Source organism: Xenia sp. Carnegie-2017, unplaced genomic scaffold (assembly GCF_021976095.1).
Source record: "Xenia sp. Carnegie-2017 unplaced genomic scaffold, XeniaSp_v1 HiC_scaffold_3, whole genome shotgun sequence".
Taxonomy (NCBI): Eukaryota; Metazoa; Cnidaria; class Anthozoa; order Malacalcyonacea; family Xeniidae; genus Xenia; species Xenia sp. Carnegie-2017.
In genome coordinates, this window is record NW_025813493.1 from 5070033 (window position 1) to 5091794 (window position 21762).

Here is a 21762-nt window from a genome sequence, read left to right on the forward strand (position 1 = left end):
GAAGTTAAAATGATTAATTTGTCATTACAAATGAAAACAATCGATGTGAAAGTAGCAACAATTCAAGCACAGCTAAAAAAACTAGAAAAACAACTGAAAACTCTTTACAAAGAAAATAAAAAACTCACAGGAAAATCACTAAGAGGTAAGAATGATTTTGAGATAACAAGAGTGACATTTAACAACATATTATTTCATGGCAGAACTCTTTTTTATATTACCAGGGAAAGACTGCGCAGATCTGTACAAAAAAGGTGCAAAAAAGAACGGAGTTTATCAAATTAATCCTGATGGTCAGGGTCACTTTAAGGTTTTCTGTGATATGAAAACATCTGGTGGAGGTTGGACTGTGTTTCAACGACGTCAAGATGGAAGTGTAAACTTTTATCGAGGTTGGAAAGACTATAAACACGGTTTTGGTGATCTTACTTCTGAATTCTGGCTTGGATTGGATAAAATATACCGACTAACATCTGCAAGAAGAAATAAACTTCGTGTAGACCTGAGAGACTGGTCAGGAAACAAAAGATATGCTGAATATGATTATTTTGCTGTAAAGAATGAAAATAAAAAATATCAATTAAGCATTGGTAAATATTCTGGTAAGTCAATAGGCAAATAAAAACAATCAAAGCACAAAGTTCAAATATTATATAGAATAAAGATTATATTAACATTAAATTAAAACGATTTGGATACGTTCGATTCTTCGTCTACAAAGATGAATAATCATTGATTACTCATCTAGACGTATAAAGCGTCTTGTGCTCGTCTTTACACTGAAGACGCATAACCAGACGAAAAAAATTTCTTGCCCAAGTTCGTTCAGACGCATTATGCGTGTCTCGTATAAAAACGGCCAATGACAAGCTCGCGCCTGAATATCATGTAGCTAATAAAACACGACTAAATTTTTTGGTACATAAGAGAGAATCTCTACTGTGACTACCATTGTCAAATGAAGATTGACTGAAGTTCTTTTTATATCTAAGCCTTTGGCAATCAATTGTAAATGCAAGTGTCAATGCCTAAATGTTATTTACATTAAACTTGTTCTTGTGTTAATGCAAGTTCAAAAGAATTCTATAACTGTATTAAATGCGATTTTTGAAAGGTATTACTTTCTTAGGAAATGCTGGAGATTCATTATCTTATCATAAAAACATGGCGTTTTCAACAAAAGATTCAGATAATGATAACAATCGTTTTGGAAATTGTGCCACAACCTTCAATGGTGCTTGGTGGTATAAGAGTTGTTATATTTCCAACCTGAATGGACACTACTATAGTGGCAACCAAAACCATTCCAAAGGTGTGACTTGGCAACGATGGAAAGTTAATAAATCCTTAAAGTTCACTGAGATGAAAATAAAACCATAAAGAATTTCCAAAGACTGTGATGTTATAAATTTGATCATTATTTCTAATGAAACTTTCAACATATAATAAAAACATTTTAGCTTTTATGTCTTCAAAAAGAACCTTAATAATCATTATCATTTAAAAAAGCATTGAAAAATTGTTAAAATGCTATGGTGAAATAATATTTTCCCTAAAAATTAGAGCTGATTTAGGTAATTATATGATTCTAATGTTACGTCTCACTCATTTCTTTAATGATATGCTGCGCTGTAAGTAGCTAATTCTATCTTTCGACACGTTCCACGCAATCTTGGTGTATCATGCATTTCATGCAATTATCCTACATCATTATTTAATATGTAAGCAATATCACTTTTGATTGGTAAACTACCTGCAAATAATTCTAGATATCTGTAGGTAAGACGTCTATTTACAAATAACAGTTTGTCATTAAAAGCCGGTTTTGAAAAAAATTCAAATCATCACCCGTGTCGCATGTTCTCACTCGTCTGAAGCAAGACTTCTCAAATTGAGAACGTCGCATGTATGTGATGTAGGAGATCCTCTAAGCGTTCTCATTGACGCCATCTTTGATTTATATATGCTTCAATCCATATATCATCAACACACGACATGCACACGACACACGTGTACCTTATCAATATGGCGGCAACTGGAATACAGTATGAAGTATTAATTGACTTGCAAAAAGCTATCTTGAAGTCTTATTACGATCAGGGAATGAATACAACGGCAAAGGAGAAACATGAAACAATACAAAAAGCAGCTGATGAGACAAGAACTACATTTGAAAAAGTTAAAGTGAGTGAGTATTTCTATCTACTTTTTACTTGGAAGGGCAGGCTACTGCAGTACTCTCAAAATTGTGCGCATAAAAATATCGTAATCCAAATCTGTGACCAAAACCTATTTCTAGTTTGAAGTATTAGCATACATATATTTTTGTTAAAGGTATTGTTGCCAATGAAGTGCCAGGCGGGGAGCGGATTCTCAATATAAATATTAGAGCCCAACAAATAATTTTAAAAATCGTCATAAACAATTTGGTTTTATGAAAGGTACTGAAATTTCTCATAATGCAGTAAATGTAATATTTGCCTAACATTTCCTATATAGGTGGAGGTTTGCACGTAAATATTTCTCCAGATATTTTCTGACGCTTCTTAATACCTTATATGACAGATTAAGAAAACACACTCAAGTTCCTTACCATGGTTACTACTGCGGATGGGATTTACTTTATAGTGATTTGATTCTATAAAATTTAAACACAAAATCCTTCTTGTAAACTTATAAGAAATCTTCGCAAAGTGTTACGTTGCTTTTACGTTTGTTCACAATGATAGTGCTCATTATGTACAAGTTTGATACATACGCATAAGACATTATTGTTGACTAACATCTGTTCTAAACAAATCCACATGGAAAGAACTTAGTGCAAAAGACCATGCATTTACACAAATGTTTGTAAAGAAATAACGCACACTATATGCAAAAAGTTGATGAAGTGGTGGTGCACATTTCTAAGATTGTTCGATGTAGAATGTTCCTTATAAGATATGGTATTTTAAAAATAGCAAATAGTGTTTAGGATACAATACCACGGTACGACAATACAACAAAGAAAAAGACAAATTAAGTCACGTGATGTAAATCTAACGGCAAACAACACTATTTAAATATTCATCTACTTACGAGATAACCAAAATTGATCGAGGATTTATAACTTTGAAGAATTGAAAACATTGCCCAAAAGAAATGAGAAAGAAGAGACAATCTATAGAAGAAAAAGAAAACAAAGCTGAATGATGTTTCAGGAATGTTTTAAAACATGAGTAAAATTAAAACATTTATTCGCAGAAAGACAAAACCGATACCAATATGTAAGCATTTGCGTACAATGGCTAAATAAATACACGAATAGGCGATGTGATAAAAGAGAAATGCTTTCAAAAGTTGTGTATTAATTGCATCAGTTATAACTTGACAAGCCCTAAATGATGTCAGTAAACCCTAAACTGACTTAACTGAACCTTGAATAAACGAGAACTACGTCATGGAAACCTAAAAATGAATTTTAAAAAATTATCTTGCGGTATATTAATATAAGAGGATGATTGTTATAAAATTTACCTGTCAGCTTTGTCAATAACTTTTTCAATCTCGTCTAACGTGATTTCATTCGTTTCATTATAAGCTTGTAAATACGTACGGACGAAAAATACCTGAAATATCGAAGAGTTTAGGTGATATAAAAACAGCAAACCTTAGGGACGATTTCGAGACCGATAACAAAGCAGCTTTTGTGCAAATTTTTATATGATTGTTAAAAACACAAATATTTGCGTGATTTTCGCCCTGGAATACATAATACCTCCGGCAGCAAAACACCGAGGGAAAAACATATATACGGCAAAACACCGAGGGAAACCATATATACGGCAAAACACCGAGGGAAAACATATATACGGCAAAACACCGAGGGAAAATCATATATACGGCAAAACACCGAGGGAAAAACATATATACGGCAAAACACCGAGGAAAAATCATATATACGGAAAAACACCGAGGGAAAATCATATATGGCAAAACACCGAGGGAAAATATACGGCAAAACACCGAGGGAAAAACATATATACGCAAAACACCGAGGGAAAACATATATGGCAAAACACCGAGGGAAAATGCATATGGCAAAAAACACCGAGGGAAAACATATATGGCAAAACACCGAGGAAAATCATATATAAAACACCGAGGGAAAAATATATACGCAAAACACCGAGGGAAATGATAACACGGCAAAACACCAGGGAAACATATACGGGTAAACACCGAGGGGAAAATATATATCGGTAAAACCGAGGAATTATAAACACTGAGGGAAAAGAATGGAGAAAACACCTGAGGGAAAAATATGGTCAAACACCGAGGGGAATCATGACAGGAAACTGGAAAAGAAAGGAATGGAGGGAAATGAGGAGAAGGAATGGAATCCGAGAGAAAAAATGGAAGGAAATAGGAAGGGGGAAATGGAATGGAAGGAAATGGAATGGAACATATAATGTAAGGGAAACAATCGAGGGAAAACATATACGCAGCAACCGAGGAAAAATTACATTCGGCAAAATCATCAATTGAGGAACTGAGACATGGTAAAAATAATTGAGGAAAATCCTGTTATGAGATAATGGCGGAAACAACGAGGGAAAAGATAGACAAAAAATGGAAATATATGGAAATGGAAATGAGAGAAGGAAATGAATGGAAATAAGGAAATAAGATGAATGGAAAATACATGGAAATATAATGGAAACATGGAAGAAAGAGATAATGGCAAAACAACGAGGGAAAAACATATATAATGAAAATGACTGAGAAAGAGGAAATGGAAGGAAATGGAAATGATGGATGGAATGGAAATGGAAATGAAATGGAATCAATGGATGGAAATGAGGATGGAATGGAAATGGAGGATGGAAATGGAAATGGATGGAAATCACCGAGGAAACATGACGGCAAAAACGAGGGAAAAACATATATACGGAAAAAGAATCGAGGAAAAAACATACATAATGGCAAAACCGAGGGAAAATCATAATGGCAAAAACACCGAGGAAAACATAATGACAAAACACCGAGGGAAATATATATACTGGTAAAAACACTCGAGGAAAACTTATAATAAGGAAACAACTGGAAATATATAATGGAAAAACACCATGGAAACAGGAATGGAATGGAAAAAAATGAGAAATGGAAAGATGAATATGGAAATGGAAAGAGGAAATCATGGAGAAAATGACCGAGGAAAATGAGGATGAAATGGAAATGAGGAACAGGAAATGGAAATGGAAGAAATGGAAGGAAATGGAAGATGGATGGAATGGAAATGGAATGGAAGGAATTAATGGAATGGAATGGATGGAAATGGGGATACAATGGAAATAGGAAGGAATGGAAATGATGGATGGAAATGGAAATGGAAAAACAACTGAGTGGAAAAAACATATATACGGCAAAACATGAGGGAAAAAAACATACTTGGCAAACAACGAGGGAAAAATATATACGGCAAAACAACGAGGAAAAACATATATACGGCAAAAAACGAGGAAAAACATATATTAGCAAAATAACGAGGGAAAAAATATACGGAAAAACAACGAGGAAAAACATACTAGGTGCCAAAAATATCCACTAAATATCGAATGCATATTTTAGTTTTGAACCATATCACCACTCTGTCACAACAATGTTAGGTTTTCGAAAAAGCAATGTCATGTAGTACATGGTATGTCCTCCTTAGCTTTCAAAATGGCTTCAACTCTTTTTGGCATAGATTTAACAAGATTTTGAAGTGTAGATGGTTCAATATTATGCCAACTTGTAGAGATTACATCCCATTGCCTGTCCTGGCCTGTTACTTCATGTTTCACTTTTTCTCTTTTTAACTCATCCCATAAGTGTTCAATTGGATTAACATCGGGCGATTGAAGCGGAAATGCCATGAGCTTCAATTCACCTTGACGTTCTTTGTTCCTTAAATAATTTGTGCGCAAGTTGGAGTTGTGTTTCGGATCGTTATCCTGAAGTAAGGTAAATCCCTTCCCGCATAACCTTTTGCCAGATGGTACAGCATGCCTTTGGAGAATAGAATGGTATTGCTTTTTGTCAAGATTGCCTTTTATTCTGTAAAGACTCCCAACACCATTAAAGCTGAAACAGCCCCAGACTTGAATGTTTCCACCCACATGCTTCACGGTGGACTTGAGGCACTGACTTGACAATCTTTCACCACATCTTCGTCTCACATAAACACGGCGATTATTTCCATGTATTTCAAACTTTGATTCATCAGTAAAAAGTACTTTTTCCAATTGTCTACGCTGTAATGCTTGTATTTTTTGGCCCATAAGAATCTCTTCCGCTTATTTATCGGGCGAAGCAACGGCTTGGAAGCTGCAACTCTTCACGTTCAGACCACTTGCAGCCAATCTCCTTCTTACTGTTGTTTTGCTGATTGCTTTCTCTCGGGTGGCGTTAATTGACGATTGAATGTTGCTAGCAGTTGCTCGTCTGTTGCGCAAAGAACTTAGCTTTATGAACTGATCTTCTTTTTTTGTTGTTACACGTGGTCTCCCAGGTTTTGGTAAGCTGGAATAACATTGCGTCTTTTTAAATCTTCCCACGGTTGCACAGCTCTTTTGGACACTCCCAGCATTGCAGCAACATTTCGTTGTGAGTAACCTTTTGTGAGAGCAACAATTTGTCCTCTAACTCTTTCACTTAAATCTTTAGCCATTTCCCAATGTACTGCCCATGAGCTTAGATTTTGTGAAATATCTTGCAAACAATTGTGGGAGACAATTTCAGGTCTCACTGCGTATTTTCAAGTGGCTACTGTAACTATATATTTCAAAAGACACATTTTTTCTCACAATTGTGCCAATATTGGAAATGGACTCATTTTTTTGGCACCTAGTGTATATACGGCAAATCACCGAGGGAAAAACATATATACGGCAAAACAACGAGGGAAAACATATACGGCAAAACACCGAGGGAAAAACATATATACGGCAAAACAACGAGGGAAAAACATATATGGCAAAACAACGAGGGAAAAACATATACGGCAAAACACTGAGGGAAAAACATATATACGGCAAAACAACGAGGGAAAAACATATATACGGCAAAACAACGAGGGAAAAAGCTATACGGAAATAAAAAAGTGAAAAACCTATACGGCGATAGTAGACTACATTATAAACAGCAGATCATCCTTTCCATATGAAGTATAATTTGGGGTTATTTTTAACCATAAAATTGTTTTTACCGTTTCTTAAACTATTACTTCTATTAGTGAATTACCTTTTGAGCATAAGAAGGATATTTTGTGACTTCTCCAGTAAAAAAAAAAGGGATAATGTGGATGATTATAATCAAGTATCCATTCACTGAAATGATTACCAATATCGTATCCTCTGAATCAAAAAATAACAAATATTATAAAAAAGTTTGACAAGGTAAACAAATTTAGAAACGTTAAAAATAAGAAAAGTTGAAATGTTTTGATGAAACAAATATTCAAAATTTTCTAAGAGAATGATAAGCAGCGGGTTGCAAAGCATTATGGGTACAAATTGGTTGGTTTTTGACAGCTCTTCCCCCATTGCTCAATTGTTGACTGCTTTAAGTGATCAAACGAAAATCTTGCTATTATAATATTTGACAACTCTACGCAGCGCGAACATGAAATAATATTCCTTTCTTCCTTCCTCATTTGCGGTTTAAACGAAAATTATCCTTCTCTCTTTTTTTTCACCTGTAGTTATAACAAGAATATTCGAAATAAATCACACGAATTTTTGCCTCATCGAGATCTTCATTTGCTTTCACCAACAAGTTTCCTGTAGGTATTTAAATTATATTTAACCTTTATTAAAAACCCATAATATTCACAATAACCTAGTTGGAAATCTTTACCTGGTTGTACGTCATTATGGCAGATTAAAACTGGTGATTGGCTGTTTTCAACCACGTGCCTAACACATCAACAACAAAATAACAAAAATGTTAGCAACACTTGATCATAAAATATCTGTTGAGTACATAAGCATTTCCAGTTAATAAACTTTGTATATATTTTAGGCATGACTTTTCAGTAGTTTAACTAATGAATGAAAACAATAGATTTTTAAACAAGTATACTCTACAATTCACATAAGAACAAATCAGTCAAGTGTTTATTTAATAAAATACTTTGAGACATTAATTGACTGTGGTTGGTTAACTGTGTGTCCAAATGAGTAAGGAGCTACACGTTATACAATTGCTTCAGTATAATGTTCTTGTTTGTCATAATTTTTAAATAATTGCTACGTAGTCCAAATGCTTCGTAAAAAAAAAACAAGAAAAATAAGAAGCCATAGTTATTCTATCATGACGTCGATATTTAATCTCTATTGAGGTGAATTTCGTTCGATTCTCACAATTAGTTCGAGGAAGTCCAAATTGAAGTTGAGTAATTGTCTTTTATTGTCGATCTCTTTCAAATCACATCATTCTCATCACAACTCATTCCTCTCTCAGTTCTTTTTACTGGAATGTGCTAACATTCACGACATTATCAGACAAGGAGCATGCATTTTTTAACATCATTGTCAGACTATGACTAGTAGTATAGTAGTAGTAGCAGAAACAAAGAAGGACAACACAATGCATACGTCTGTAGCTACGTATAAAAATAAGCATTCATTTATCATGTAAGAAATAGAAAATATTTTCCGTGTTTCTACACGCGAGAAAGTTTGAGAGAAACAAAAAGTTGCGTGGCAAGCACGAGCACGAATTGCGACGGCGAGTGCTTCCGAACAATTTTGAGTTGCTCAAAAACTTTCACAAGTACGTATTTCGATAACTCAATGGAAACAAGTAAATATGTCTTTTATTACATTATAAAATAGCCTATTAAAGTAATATTAAAAAGACAAATTTATTGACATGTTGTTTGAAAAATTGTCTCATTAAAAGTTTCCGCACAAATCATGCAATCTGCGATATTTTTACGAGACTGTAATAGAGTTTCTGAAACACGGGCTTTTCGGGCATTCAACCAATCAGCGCCCGTGTCTTCAAAAAGTATTTTGTAAATTTGTATTAAAAATACCAGAAAAGCAAAGACTAAGGAAACTTTAAAAAGAGAAAACCGTCTGTATCATCTACTTTTCTAGCTAATCCTACATCGTACGTACGCTCACTCAGTCACAATGTGTGATCTCAACTATAATCACAAAATCATGTTAATACCTCACCTGTAGACACACTAGCTCCAAAAAAGTTCTCCCTCCATGTGACTTTGCCGTTTCTCCCCAGTCCCCATGACCGTTCTGTGTTTGAGTAACTGACGTTATTTATAAACTGAGTACTTACCATTATTGCATAGTGACATAAATAATAAAAACGACACGTCAATAATTGTACTGAAAAGATTTAATTTGCATCCACTTGACAATAAAAATATTTCTCTGGCAATAACGCAAACACTATAGCTAGATATCGTAATTAAAGAGCTCATTGAACTTTAGGAAATTATATTTCAAACCACAAAACAAAACAGGACGTCTGTAGAAGCAAATGTTTTTAGCTAGCAAAGGTTTTTAGCTGCGAATCAAATTAATACAAAGAAGGTGGACATTTATTAATTATTAACTGTTAATTATTATTATGTTATGTGTTATAGGAAGACATATTCTAGTGCTTAATGATTTATATATGAGTTTCGTCTTAATGTGTTAGGTATCACAAAAGAGATAGTTAATGTGAACAATGCTTGTTCACCAATAAACCAATCTTTCCATTATCATAAAGCAAGAAAATATTTCTACAAGCTTCTAGGAGTTAAACAAAAATCGGCTTTTATGGCATTTAAACATGCCCAAAATATCGGAAAAGTGCTTTTCTATGTAATTTAGGTAAATTGAACACAGCTGCATGTGCAAAATATAATTTATTCTTCATGATGGTGGCTATATAATTGTTGCCAAAAACGTTTTTCAAACATAACGTGTTTTCTTTCTTTTGCGCAAGATGTTGATGCGTGTTTTTGTGAGTTTTCTTTTAGTTGCTTGCTGCAATGCATCAAATAATGCTTGTCAAAGTTCACAAAGTGTTTTCATAAAGACAAAAGACAACGGTATGTTACAATATAACAAAGAATATAATTACATAAATGAATTTAAGGATATAAAAAACTCGTATGTTTTAAAACGCGTATGTTTTAAAAACCATTCTTTTGTTTTATTGACTTAACGCGAGGGAAACATATTTTTCGTTGAACCTTTAACAAAGCTCGAGGTCTTCACAGAGATAAATCCGACCGAGGGCTTTTTAGCTAAATACAGAGACCGTACGGCGAGGTTATCTACTCAAACACTAAAATCCAATATTTAACGGTAATGACCGTTACGAGGCTTATTACATGACTTGAAACAAAGCTTTCTATCTAGCTTTGTTGGTCTTTAGTTTGATTTGCCAGTAAAATAATTTTTTTGAAATTGTGTCATCACATCTAAATAATAAAACTTACTTCTCTTGTGTCTTTAATTTCTTCGACTCATTTTCGTATATTGCTGCGTTCAATGCCGAAACTTGTGTAAAAAGTTTGGTAATTCATCGGACAGATATATAGTTATAAAGTTTATTAGTTTTGTTAATCAGAAATTTTATCTGCCACCACTCACGCTTAATAAAAATCATGCAGTTTTGCAAGCATAACTTTACACTTTTGCAGTGACATATAATTGGAAATACTATAAAACTATACGCCGAAAGGTTTGGGCTCAGTTAAGTTTATTTATAGAAAGCGTCTTTATATAGTGCAGCCCAAGAATTTTTTTGTTAACTACAGGTGAAAAACGTATAATATTCTTAATTTCTCATCTTTATGTTTGTGTTACGGAATCTATCTCCCGTCTAAGGTTGATATTGAATTTCTACATCTAACAACGCAAACATTAATTCATCAATCATTACAAGTACAAACAACTAACTATACGTTGATAAAAACGTGAGCCTAATTCACACGATATTAGGTAATCTGGGCTTTTAACCCTGGTTCAAATGTGCCCTGTATGTCTTTTTTGCGCGTGATCACCATTAACACAGGTTTGACCTGGGTTTAATTCATTCCACTTCTTGATATGGGTGGAGTCAAACCGAGGTTAAACCTGGGTTTTAATGGTCAGCAAACGCAAAAAAATAGCCCGTGTGAATTTGAATCTTCGTTGAACTCAGGTTTGTTTATTTCAAATAAATTATACACGAATAAAAACACGGTGTAATAAACATGCACAATAATGTGAATATAACTATACAAAGATATGATCAAAGAATTTAATGTTGCAAACTAACGATAAATTGACACTATTGGCTGCTTTCGCTGAGCTTTCCTCAGTAAAATTAAACGGAGTTTACACATAACATGTTGACACGTCATGCATTTGTTAAAGAATTTGCAGGGCTTTATCTTAAAATTTTTAATGATTTGTAATCAGATTTTATATGCACGAGTACAAAACCCTGCCAGTTGTACTTCTTAAAATAATGGAACACTGAAATTATGAAAATTTTCCCAACAAATTCCTGAAACTTGCCCGACTAGTCCAAAGCTTGTGAAAGGTTGGAGAGTTGTCTCACCCACCCTCCCTCATACCCTGACAGAAGTTTCAGGAATTTTAAGACGCTAGACATTAAAAACATGTTCATATCTCATTTTTGAATTAACGCAACAAAAGTCTTTATATTTTTGCCGTGTGGATTGCATGTTATGAACGAAATAAGTTCCTTTTTCATGTTTATATGATTGTTGTCATGAAAATTACTAAAAAATCTACTGATGACGATTCATACGCAACATACGATTTGGCAAATTTAGGACAATATCGTAGCTACCATTGTATCATCCCGTCTATGTAATATACGTACTGAATTTTTTTCGTTTTCGTTTAATTATAAATGATGATTGGTTACTTTTGAGAAACGAAGATAATTCTTTTGCTTCCTGTCTCACTGAATTTTGTAAATTTTAATTTCATTATGTATATACTGACTAGAAAATGGACTTTGTTATCTTTGTGCATAATTTACACCTATTGTAATGTACTCTGTTTTGTTCTTTATTTTAAGGTGAGATTCTTTCACCGAAAGATATCATTTCAACTCATGCTGTTCCCAATCATATTGAATGTTTCAGGAAATGTCATCAACAGAAGCTATGTGTTGGTTTCAATTTCTTATTTGATGCAAAAGAACATGAGATAAACTGCCAAATTACTAACATGATAACAGACAGCAATTTAACGAAAGTTGCCTCAGAAGGAAAATGGACTTTTTATCAAACTCAACTACCGACGGTAAGAATAAAGAAATTAGCTAGTTGATTGTAAAATGTTTCTTAAGTGGGCATTTGCGTTAATTTTAAATAATTTATAATTCACGCTAATTTGCTCTAGGTAAGTGTTGTGCAAAACTATATTAAATCTGACTTAAAGTTCTTTTAAAAAGAAAACTTTGCTCATTTTTTGTTAGCCTGATCAAGTGTACGTTTTTGAAATCATCTTCTTGCAAACCCTCATACTATCCTACCGACATATTTGTATTTCTAGGTCTTCTTTTGGTCTGCATTGATTAGAGCATATTGGATTAAAGCAATGCATGATAAATATTACTCTTTCTTGCATTTTTAATATAATGTAATATAAAATACCAACATCATTTTGAAAATATAGCTGGTGGAAAATTATGTACTTATTACATTTATATTGGCAATGAAATGGAGTTTCGTTTGTCTGTTGAAAAAAAAAAATTCTACTTTAGCGAAGACAGTAAGGCGTGTTGAAGAATCTTGCACATGAAAAGATTTGTGTTATTCCTTTATTAAGATATATATATAAATGATTACTGAAATGCTCACTAAGTCTTCATCAATAAAAACATCAGTTGATGTTTAGAATCAGTTAATATCATTCAATTTGTCTGCTTAATTGTCAATCATTTATATTAAAAATATGATAACATTACCTAATTAAAAAGTTGGGCTTCAATCTAATAAAGAATATTGTCTTTAAATCGGAACGGTGGTTCATTAGATAACTTTTCCACGCCTGTAGCATCCTAAATAATGTTTAATAATAATATTAACTGATTTATGCATGGAACTGTGCATTGGTGAATTTCTAATATAAAATGTAAAATTCAAAAATGTTCAAGTGTGATTTTGCTTCTACTCAATTTGACCATTTTAAACAGGTTTTGTGTTCTTTTAATGAAAGTTTACGGTAGGAGACGTTGAATTCATCTACTATTTTAACAAGCCATTATTACCAACCGATCTATTTAAATATGCATCATGTACGTTCAGACAGCCGAACGATAACTGACAATATTAGAAGATAAATTTGTTTTCTACAATAAATCAAACACGCCACAGGTCACAGAATCACTATAAAATAAATTGATCCTTTAAGTTACTGAAATTCTCTTGATTTCAAAGATAAGAATTCAATTGTAATGATCTTGAGTCAATTTTAATGCTAATTTGTGTTTACATTTAATTATAAAATGTACAAAATAGTTATTTTAGCACAATGGATATATGCGCAGGAAAGCTGTGTAACAATTTGCTTATAGGATTAATGAGTTACAAAACCCATAAGACGTACAATGCAATAGCATTTTAATAAAACTTTTTTTCAGGTAAAAGACTGTGCAGATCTTTACAAGAAAGGTGAAAAAAAGAATGGAGTTTATGAAATTGATCCAGATGGCCAGGGCAGATTCAGTGTCTTCTGTGATATGACGTCATCTGGTGGAGGTTGGACTGTGCTTCAAAGACGTCAAGATGGAAGTGTAAACTTCTATCGAGGTTGGAAAGACTATAAACAAGGTTTTGGTGATCTGAAAGGCGAATTCTGGCTTGGATTGGATAAAATATACCGACTAACATCAGCCAGGAGAAATAAACTTCGTGTAGACCTGGGAGACTGGTCAGGAAACAAAGCATATGCTGAATGTGATTATTTTGCTGTAAAGAATGAAACACATAAATATCAGTTGAGTCTTGGTGCATATTCTGGTGAGTCAATACGTAAATATAAACGGAGAAATTTCTAAGCGTGATTTTGACACATGCTAAATGTTGGAATGATTTGAGTGAGTGCAGTTGCGAAGAGAGATTTTTTGATTTTTGAAAACAACACAGATAGTAACGGTTGGTATTGAACTGAAGTCATGTTTGTTATAAAAAGTATGATAATTCATTTTGAATCGACAAGCTTACATTAAAATACAAGGAACAACAATTAAGTAAAAATCATTCTCTCGTGTGAATCATTCAGTTGCACCATGCGACAACAATTCTTGACATGCAAGAAGAGATCATGAAATGGTTGTGAAAACACACTAAATCATTCGGTACATAAGAGAGAATTTATACTGTGAAAACCATTGTCCAGTAATCATTATTAAAATCTTTTTTAAAAAACGCAAGCATTCATGTTAGCCAGTTTTAACTAATTGTAAATGATTTATCTATGATAACTTGTTCTAAAAATAAAGGTTTTTCACGAATTTATGACAACAACCTAAAACGTTACTGAAAGTCATTCAAGTTTACATGGAGAATTTTCATTTATAAAAATGAAACACATAAATATCATTTGAGCCTTGGAAAATACCCAGGTACACCATCAAGTAAATACACAAATTTTGAAAATCTATCATACAATAAAAATTAGGCCGGTTAACATTAATGACTAATGTGAATAGACTGGACGCAGAAAAAAAAGTTCAGGGGAATGAAGGTGGGATGAAAGAAAGTTAAAAATCTCTTCATGACATGTAGCTAGCTAACGTAGACAACTTTTATTTTTGCGATTTATTTATTTGATTTTGAGAAGGATAAATGGTTTAATATATTAACAACAACAAGTATATTATAAACGGTAGCAAATGTATTAACTTACAGTTAGCAAGTACATTATGCATGATTGTGGTTGTAGCTTCCGCTAAAATTAACCAATGAAATTCGATTTTAGCTTTGTATAAAATTGTATAATGAGAATGCTACTGAATATATCTAATGAAACTCAGAATTGTAATACATTTCGGTATTTATACCACTTCTTTTTTCACTCTATAAACTAAATCAAACAAAGTAATTGACAAATCTCATAAAGCCCTTCTAAACAAATGACCATTAAAAACATCTTAAAATCGTCTAAAAACGGCATAAAACACGTGTTGGGCATTTTCTGCAATTGTTAAGGAGAATTTCATGAGAACATTAGCTAAATGACGTAAAATTTTTCTGAGGAAAATTACTTTTCTTAGGAACAGCTGGGGATTCATTATCCAGACATAATGGCATGGCGTTTACAACCAAAGATTCAGATAATGATAAAAAAAATGGAGGAAACTGCGCCATTCACCACAGTGGTGCTTGGTGGTATAATGCTTGTCATGAATCTAACCTGAATGGACACTACTATAGTGGAGCATACAGCAGTTGGACTGGTGTGAATTGGTATTATTGGAAAAATAACTATGAATCCTTAAAGTTTACTGAGATGAAAATAAAACCATGAAGAATTTCCAAAGACTGCGATGTTATAAATTTGATCATTATTCCTAATGAAACTTTCAACATATAATAAAAACATTTTAGCTTTTATGTCTTCTAAAAAAACCTTTATAGTCATTATCATTTAAAAAAGCGTTGAAAAATTGTTAAAAATGCTGCGGTGAAATAATATTTTCCCTAAAACTTAGAGCTGATTTAGGTAATTATGTGATTATAATGCTACGCAATTCTTTAATGAGATGTTGCTCTATAAGTAGCTAATTCTATCTTTTCGCCAAGTTTCACGCAATCTTGGTGTATCATGCATGTCATGCAATTATCTTACATCATTATTCACTATGTAAACAATGTCACTTTTGATTGGTCAACTACCTGCAAATAATTCTACATATCTGTAGGTAAGACGTCTATTTACAAATAACAGTTTGTCATTAAAAGCCGGTTTTGAAAAAAATTCAAGTCATCACCCGTGTCGCATGTTGTCAATCGTCTGATGCAAGTCTTTTCAAATTGAGAACGTCGCATGTATGTGATGTAGATCATTGAGTTCTATAATAACTGGAGCGGCTAACTTTACTGGGGCGAGGACGCCAAAAAAATGGCGGCCAACGGACGTATTTCCGCTGAAATGATCGCTTTGCAGAAAAATAATATTCTCGACTTCCCCCTGGTATCTATAGCAAATTATAAAGAATTTTTCAAAAACAAACACGATATCACAGAAGATGGATATCGTTAGTTCCATATTCTGTGACGATTCTTTTTTGGCATTTCTTTTATAATGCCAACACTTTAATCGTTCAATTGTTGGATGTCGTAGTTTCCACAAAAAGGAACATATGGCTTCTCACAGGTGAGATAGTTGCTTGTTTTGTTAGTCCGTCAACGATTGAAAAGTGATGAAAGTCAACGATTCAGTGATGAAACCTTTAAAGTTACTGTACTGTATATTTCTTCATTATTACAGTTTTCGCATTAAGAAACAGTTTGAGCTTATTTACCCATTAGAGTACAGAATGGAGATTTATCATATGCATTATTGCTGCTTTTTTAAAGAAAGGTTTCTTCACTTTTCAAAGCTTTTCTACAATTTTTTGCTTCTTATTTCTTTTCATGAGATTAATGATATAGAGGTAATATAACTTTCTAATTTCTAAAAAGCTTCTAAGCTTCAAGCATAAAAGTACACTAAGGTATTTAATTCATTTGGTTTTGTTGTCTTGCCATCACATATCTATTTGCACTTCATCATTCTTGTAGGAACAAAACACCAGATGTGGATACTCAGAGAACAAAATGCACTACCAACTGCTTATGAAATTTATTACTGAGGTGAAAACTGTGTTAATCATTCAAATTGTGCACTTATATTGCAAATATAGGAAAAACAAAGTGAAAAAGAAGGGTAGAAGTATTAAAACTACAATTGAATTATAAACACCATTGGAAGCATAAGTGTTTTGATGATTATTTGCATTTTGCCCAATTCATATATCAATAAAACAAAATCAAAATGTGCTACAACTTTACAAGTATTTGATGCAGTTGCACTTCAGAACATCACAAAAGGTTACTTAAAGGATATTGGCAACGAAAATTTTTTTTTCATACGTTTATCAAAGATAGCTATGGAATACTTAATTTCGTGTTTTCGTGTCTCTTTTGAATTTCACTGTTGAGAAAATTTGACATAAAGTTGAATCCTTATCCGCCATTTTGGAAAAAAAGGCTTATGCTAAATTATGCAGGAATACATTACTGACGTCATTGGCTGGTATCCACTGAATGACACAATATAAAATAATAGTATTATAATAATATATAGCACATTTGTTCACTGGAATTTTAAAACAAAAACAACAGTCGGCGGTTGTTAAGATTAACAAAAGTTGTGTAGTTTATCACGCTTATATACTTTTCCAATATTTAGTCGTTATAAGACGTAGAAACGTTTATTTTAGCAGATCTTACAACTAGGCTTTGCCGACATACCAAGTGTAAGCCCAGACGACAACAAGCGCGTTTTATACACTGCACATTTCGTGCAATAGAAATATTTCATTTTCCCATATTACAAACCTGTGACCAACAAATTAGTTATACGTTTAATTTATTATTTGTATACATAAGAGTCTTTGAAAGATTATGTAGTTTTATATAGGTGATAAGCTCTAAGCCGGTATATCTTGTTCTTGACTGTAGAGTTTCGTTTATCCGTAATGTTTTACGTGCGTGTTTGCGTGCACAATGTACAAGTACACTTTTCGATTAACTTTATAACTTATGAATGAATACAAGTTTTGGGTGGATCACTCATGCATTTTGCTTTTGCGCAGTTCGTGACAATGATATGGCATCGCAATCGCAGATCATAACAAAGAACATGAAAGAGCGTATGTCTAAGACTAAATTTACGGTCTTTCGTGATAACATGCGTATTTAAAATGTGTATAAAGTCCGTCTGGTGACGCGAAGCGTTTTCGCATGCTAGCATAAACACAAGCAGGAAATGGTCTTCGATGTTTCTTCCCCAAAATTTGAAAAATTTTGCGACTATCGATACAGCTTGTGTATTCTCTCTAGATCCTCTTCAGACAGGGGCCAGTTTTCTTCAAGATGCCGACACACATCTATCTTTAACACACTTTCTCAGAGCATATTGTCCCTAAATTCTTGGTGTGTTGTCAAGCAATTTATCCTTGAGTTTCAGTTTGGCCTAGCAAAGCCTCATACTCATCGTATTCAAGTGCTTTTTCGTGGCAACAAAAACACTCGATTGATTGCCTTTTTTGACAAAGTACAATGTCCACACTTACACCAACTAAGAGTTTGAAGGCGCCAAGCATTTGCTTTATCAAATTCAGCATGTATTTCATCCTCCGACGAGGACAAGTCGCTCTGCTCACTCTCCTGTTCGGAACCGCTTTCTTCGCTTGTTTCGGCCTTCACTTCAGGTTCATATTGATAGGGCAGAACCTGACCCGGTTGATTTTCGTGTATGTCATCCATTGCAGCAAAAAAATCCCGTAAAATACGCTTTAAATGTGTTGTAACGCAGTCAATCACAAAGTATATTGTATTGTTATTTTGACTGCTCACCAGCCAATGACGTCACTACCGCTCGAGATAATTTTTCAAAATTTTATCCAAGATGGCGCAATTTATAAAACTTTGCTGCAAATATCTCAGCAAAAAATATTTTGAGAAAAAATTTTTCTATTTTAGTTGTTAGACATCACAAAGGTTCAAAAATATGCCATAAAAATTTTCGTTGCCAATGTCCTTTAAAGTAATTTCTATACATTATTGTTTGTTTTCATTTACCAACCCTATGCAGACTTGAGTCTTTTTGAAATTTAATATGAAACTCAATTACAGAAAATCCGTAAGTATCCAGAGATTTAATATTTACTTTTTAAAGAAACAAGTAAAATCCTAATTGTATGAAAAGCCATTGCCCATTGCATGAAAAGAAGCAAAATAGCAATGATAACCTCTCTCGTGAACCGTGGAAATGAACTATGATATACTTTTGTATAGACTAAAGAGTTTAATCGATCAAACAAGTTTGATGCTGGTAAAAGAACGACCCACATCTGCATTCATTCATGTGTAGCCGACATATATTATAGCTCTTTCGTCGATAGTTTTAAATGCATCCTCGTAAGAGCAGATAACTGACAACCACAGTTGAATCGCTGTTTAAGGTTTTTACCTTGATTTTCATCAAAAAATTGCTTGCCGAATCCCAAATACACACATACATTTTCCTCACTCTTGCCTCAGGAGGGTGTGGGAAATTGTGAAATTTTCGTAAAAGCGGTCAATTTCGGTAAATCTCAGCGGCAACGGACGAAATCCGCCATTTTTTTGGCGTCATGAGATATCTAAGGCCGCGTTTGAGATAGCCGCTCCAGTTATTATAGAACCTCTAAGCGTTCTAATTGACGCCATATGGACTTGCCACTTGCAAAAAGATATCTTGAAGTCTTATAACGATCAGGGAATGAATACAACCTCAAAGGAGAAACATGAAACAATACAAAAGGCAGCTGATGAGACAGGAACTACATTTGAAAAAGTTAAAGTGAGTGAGTAATTCTACCTACTTTTTACTTGGAAGGGCAGGCTACTGCAGTACTCTCAGAATTGTACGCACTAAAATGTCGTATCCAAATCTGTGACCATAACCTATTTCTAGTTTGAAGTATTAGCATACATATATTTTTGTTAAAGGTATTCTTGCCAATGAAGTGCCAGGCGGGAAGCGGATTCTCAGTATAAATATTAGAGCCCAACAAATAATTTTAAAAATCGTCATAAACAATTTGGTTTTATGAAAGGTACTGAAATTTGTCATCATGCAGTAAATGTAGTATTTGCGTAACATTTCCTATATAGGTGGAGGTTTGCACGTAAGTATTTCTCCAGATAGTTTCAGACGCTTCCTTAACACCTTATATGACAGATTAATAAAACGCACTCAAGATCCTTTGCATGGTTACTACTGCGGATGGGATTTACTTTATAGAGATTTGATTCTATAAAATTTAAACACAAAATCCTTCTTGCAAACTTACAAGAAATCTTCGCAAAGAGTTACGCTCCTTTACGTTTGTTCACAATGTTTTGATGTGCAAACGCATTAACACATTATTGCTGACTAACATCTGTTCTAAACAAATCCACATGGAAAGAACTTAGTGCAAAAGACCATGCATTTACAGAAATGTTTGTAAAGACATAACGAACACTATATGCAAAAAGGTGATGAAGTGGTGGTGCACATTTCTAACATTGTTCGATGTAGAATGTTCCTTATAAGATATGGTATTTTAAAAATAGCAAATGGTGTTTAGGATACATTACCACGGTACGACAATACAACAAAGAAAAAATCCAAATTCAGTCACTTGATGCAAATCTAACGGTAAACAACACTATTTTACTGTACATCTACTTACGAGATAACCAAAATTGATCGAGGATTTATAACTTTGAAGAATTGAAAACATCGCCCAAAAGAAATGAGAAAGAAGAGACGATCTATAGAAGAAAAGGAAAACAAAGCTGAATGATGTTGTTTTAGAATTTTTTTAAAACATACGTAAAATTAAAACATTTATTCGCAGAAAGACAAAACCGACACCAATATGTAAGCACTTGCGTACAATGGCTAAAAGACTACTTGAACAGGCGATGTGATAAATAAGATAATTGCTTTCAAAAGTTATGTATTAATAGCATCAAATATAACTTGAAAAGCCCTAGGTACACCTAAAACAGACCTAAATGGTGTCAGTAAACTCTAAATTGACTTAACTGAACCTTAAATAAACGAGAACTACGTCAGCGAATCAGTCAAGGCATACGTACCCATAGAAACCTAAAAAAGAATTTTAAAAATTTATCTTGCGGTATATTAATATCAGAGGACGATTGTTATAAAATTTACCTGTCAGCTTGTCAGCTTCAATCTCGTCAATAACTTTTCACTATAAGCTGTCTAACGTGATTTCATCTGCTCACTATAAGCTTCTGTAGATACGTACGGACGAAAAATACCTAAAACATCGAAGAGTTTAGTGATATAAAACAACAAATCTTCGGACGATTTCAAGGCGGATAAAAAAGCAACTTGTGCAAATTTTATAAGATTGAAAGCAAAACATTAAATATTTGCGTGATTTTCGACCTGAATACAAAATACCTCCCAGCAAACACCGAGGAAAGCTTTATGGCGCAAAACACCGAGGGAAAAGCTATACGGCAAAAACACCGAGGGAAAACTATAATGGCAAACACCAGGGAAAAGTTTATCGTCAAAACACCGAGGAAAACATATATACCCACAAACACCGAGGAAATAGCCATACTTGGCAAAAACACCGATGGAAAAAAACATATATACGGCAAAACACCGAGGAAAGTCGGCAAAACACCGAGGGAAAAACATATACCACAAAACACCGAGGAAAAGATACAAAACACCGAGGGAAAATATATACGGTAAACACTGAGGGAAAAAAGCTATAATGGCAAAACACCATGGAAAAAAGTTTATACTGTCAAAAACACTGAGGGAAAAATATATATGCATGAAAACACTAAGGGAAAAGCTTATAATGGCAAAAACAACCGAGGGAAAAAAATATATCACCAAAACACCGAGGAAAAAGATACGAAAAACACCGAGGAAAATATATCGTGGCGGAAAACACCGAGGGAAA

General features: G+C 33.5%; 3 protein-coding genes across 3 annotated transcripts in view; 2 read left to right on the forward strand and 1 right to left on the reverse strand.

The window, feature by feature from the left end:
- Window positions 1–21762, reverse strand: part of LOC124454829 — a 48663-nt gene that overhangs the window by 24641 nt on the left and 2260 nt on the right. The gene's annotated exons all lie outside the window — the stretch shown is intronic.
- LOC124454823 (angiopoietin-related protein 7-like) lies at window positions 10–1597 on the forward strand. The gene is made up of 3 exons (XM_047005577.1): window positions 10–145; window positions 225–602; window positions 1130–1597. Exons 1-3 carry the CDS (start codon window positions 10–12, stop codon window positions 1378–1380), a joined length of 765 nt encoding a protein of 254 aa, XP_046861533.1. The 3' UTR covers window positions 1381–1597.
- LOC124454824 (ryncolin-4-like) lies at window positions 12089–15998 on the forward strand. Its single transcript, XM_047005579.1, has 3 exons — window positions 12089–12305; window positions 13648–14026; window positions 15283–15998. Exons 1-3 carry the CDS (start codon window positions 12231–12233, stop codon window positions 15534–15536), a joined length of 708 nt encoding a protein of 235 aa, XP_046861535.1. The 5' UTR covers window positions 12089–12230; the 3' UTR covers window positions 15537–15998.

Bases quoted from the DNA above. Each gene is read 5' to 3' on its own strand.
- LOC124454823 (XM_047005577.1), top strand. From the start codon at position 10: ATGATTAATTTGTCATTACAAATGAAAACAATCGATGTGAAAGTAGCA. The intron at 146-224 runs GTAAGAATGATT...TTATATTACCAG, and splicing joins CACAGGAAAATCACTAAGAG to GGAAAGACTGCGCAGATCTG. The intron at 603-1,129 runs GTAAGTCAATAG...TTACTTTCTTAG, and splicing joins AAGCATTGGTAAATATTCTG to GAAATGCTGGAGATTCATTA.
- LOC124454824 (XM_047005579.1), top strand. From the start codon at position 12,231: ATGATAACAGACAGCAATTTAACGAAAGTTGCCTCAGAAGGAAAATGG. The intron at 12,306-13,647 runs GTAAGAATAAAG...ACTTTTTTTCAG, and splicing joins ATCAAACTCAACTACCGACG to GTAAAAGACTGTGCAGATCT. The intron at 14,027-15,282 runs GTGAGTCAATAC...TACTTTTCTTAG, and splicing joins GAGTCTTGGTGCATATTCTG to GAACAGCTGGGGATTCATTA.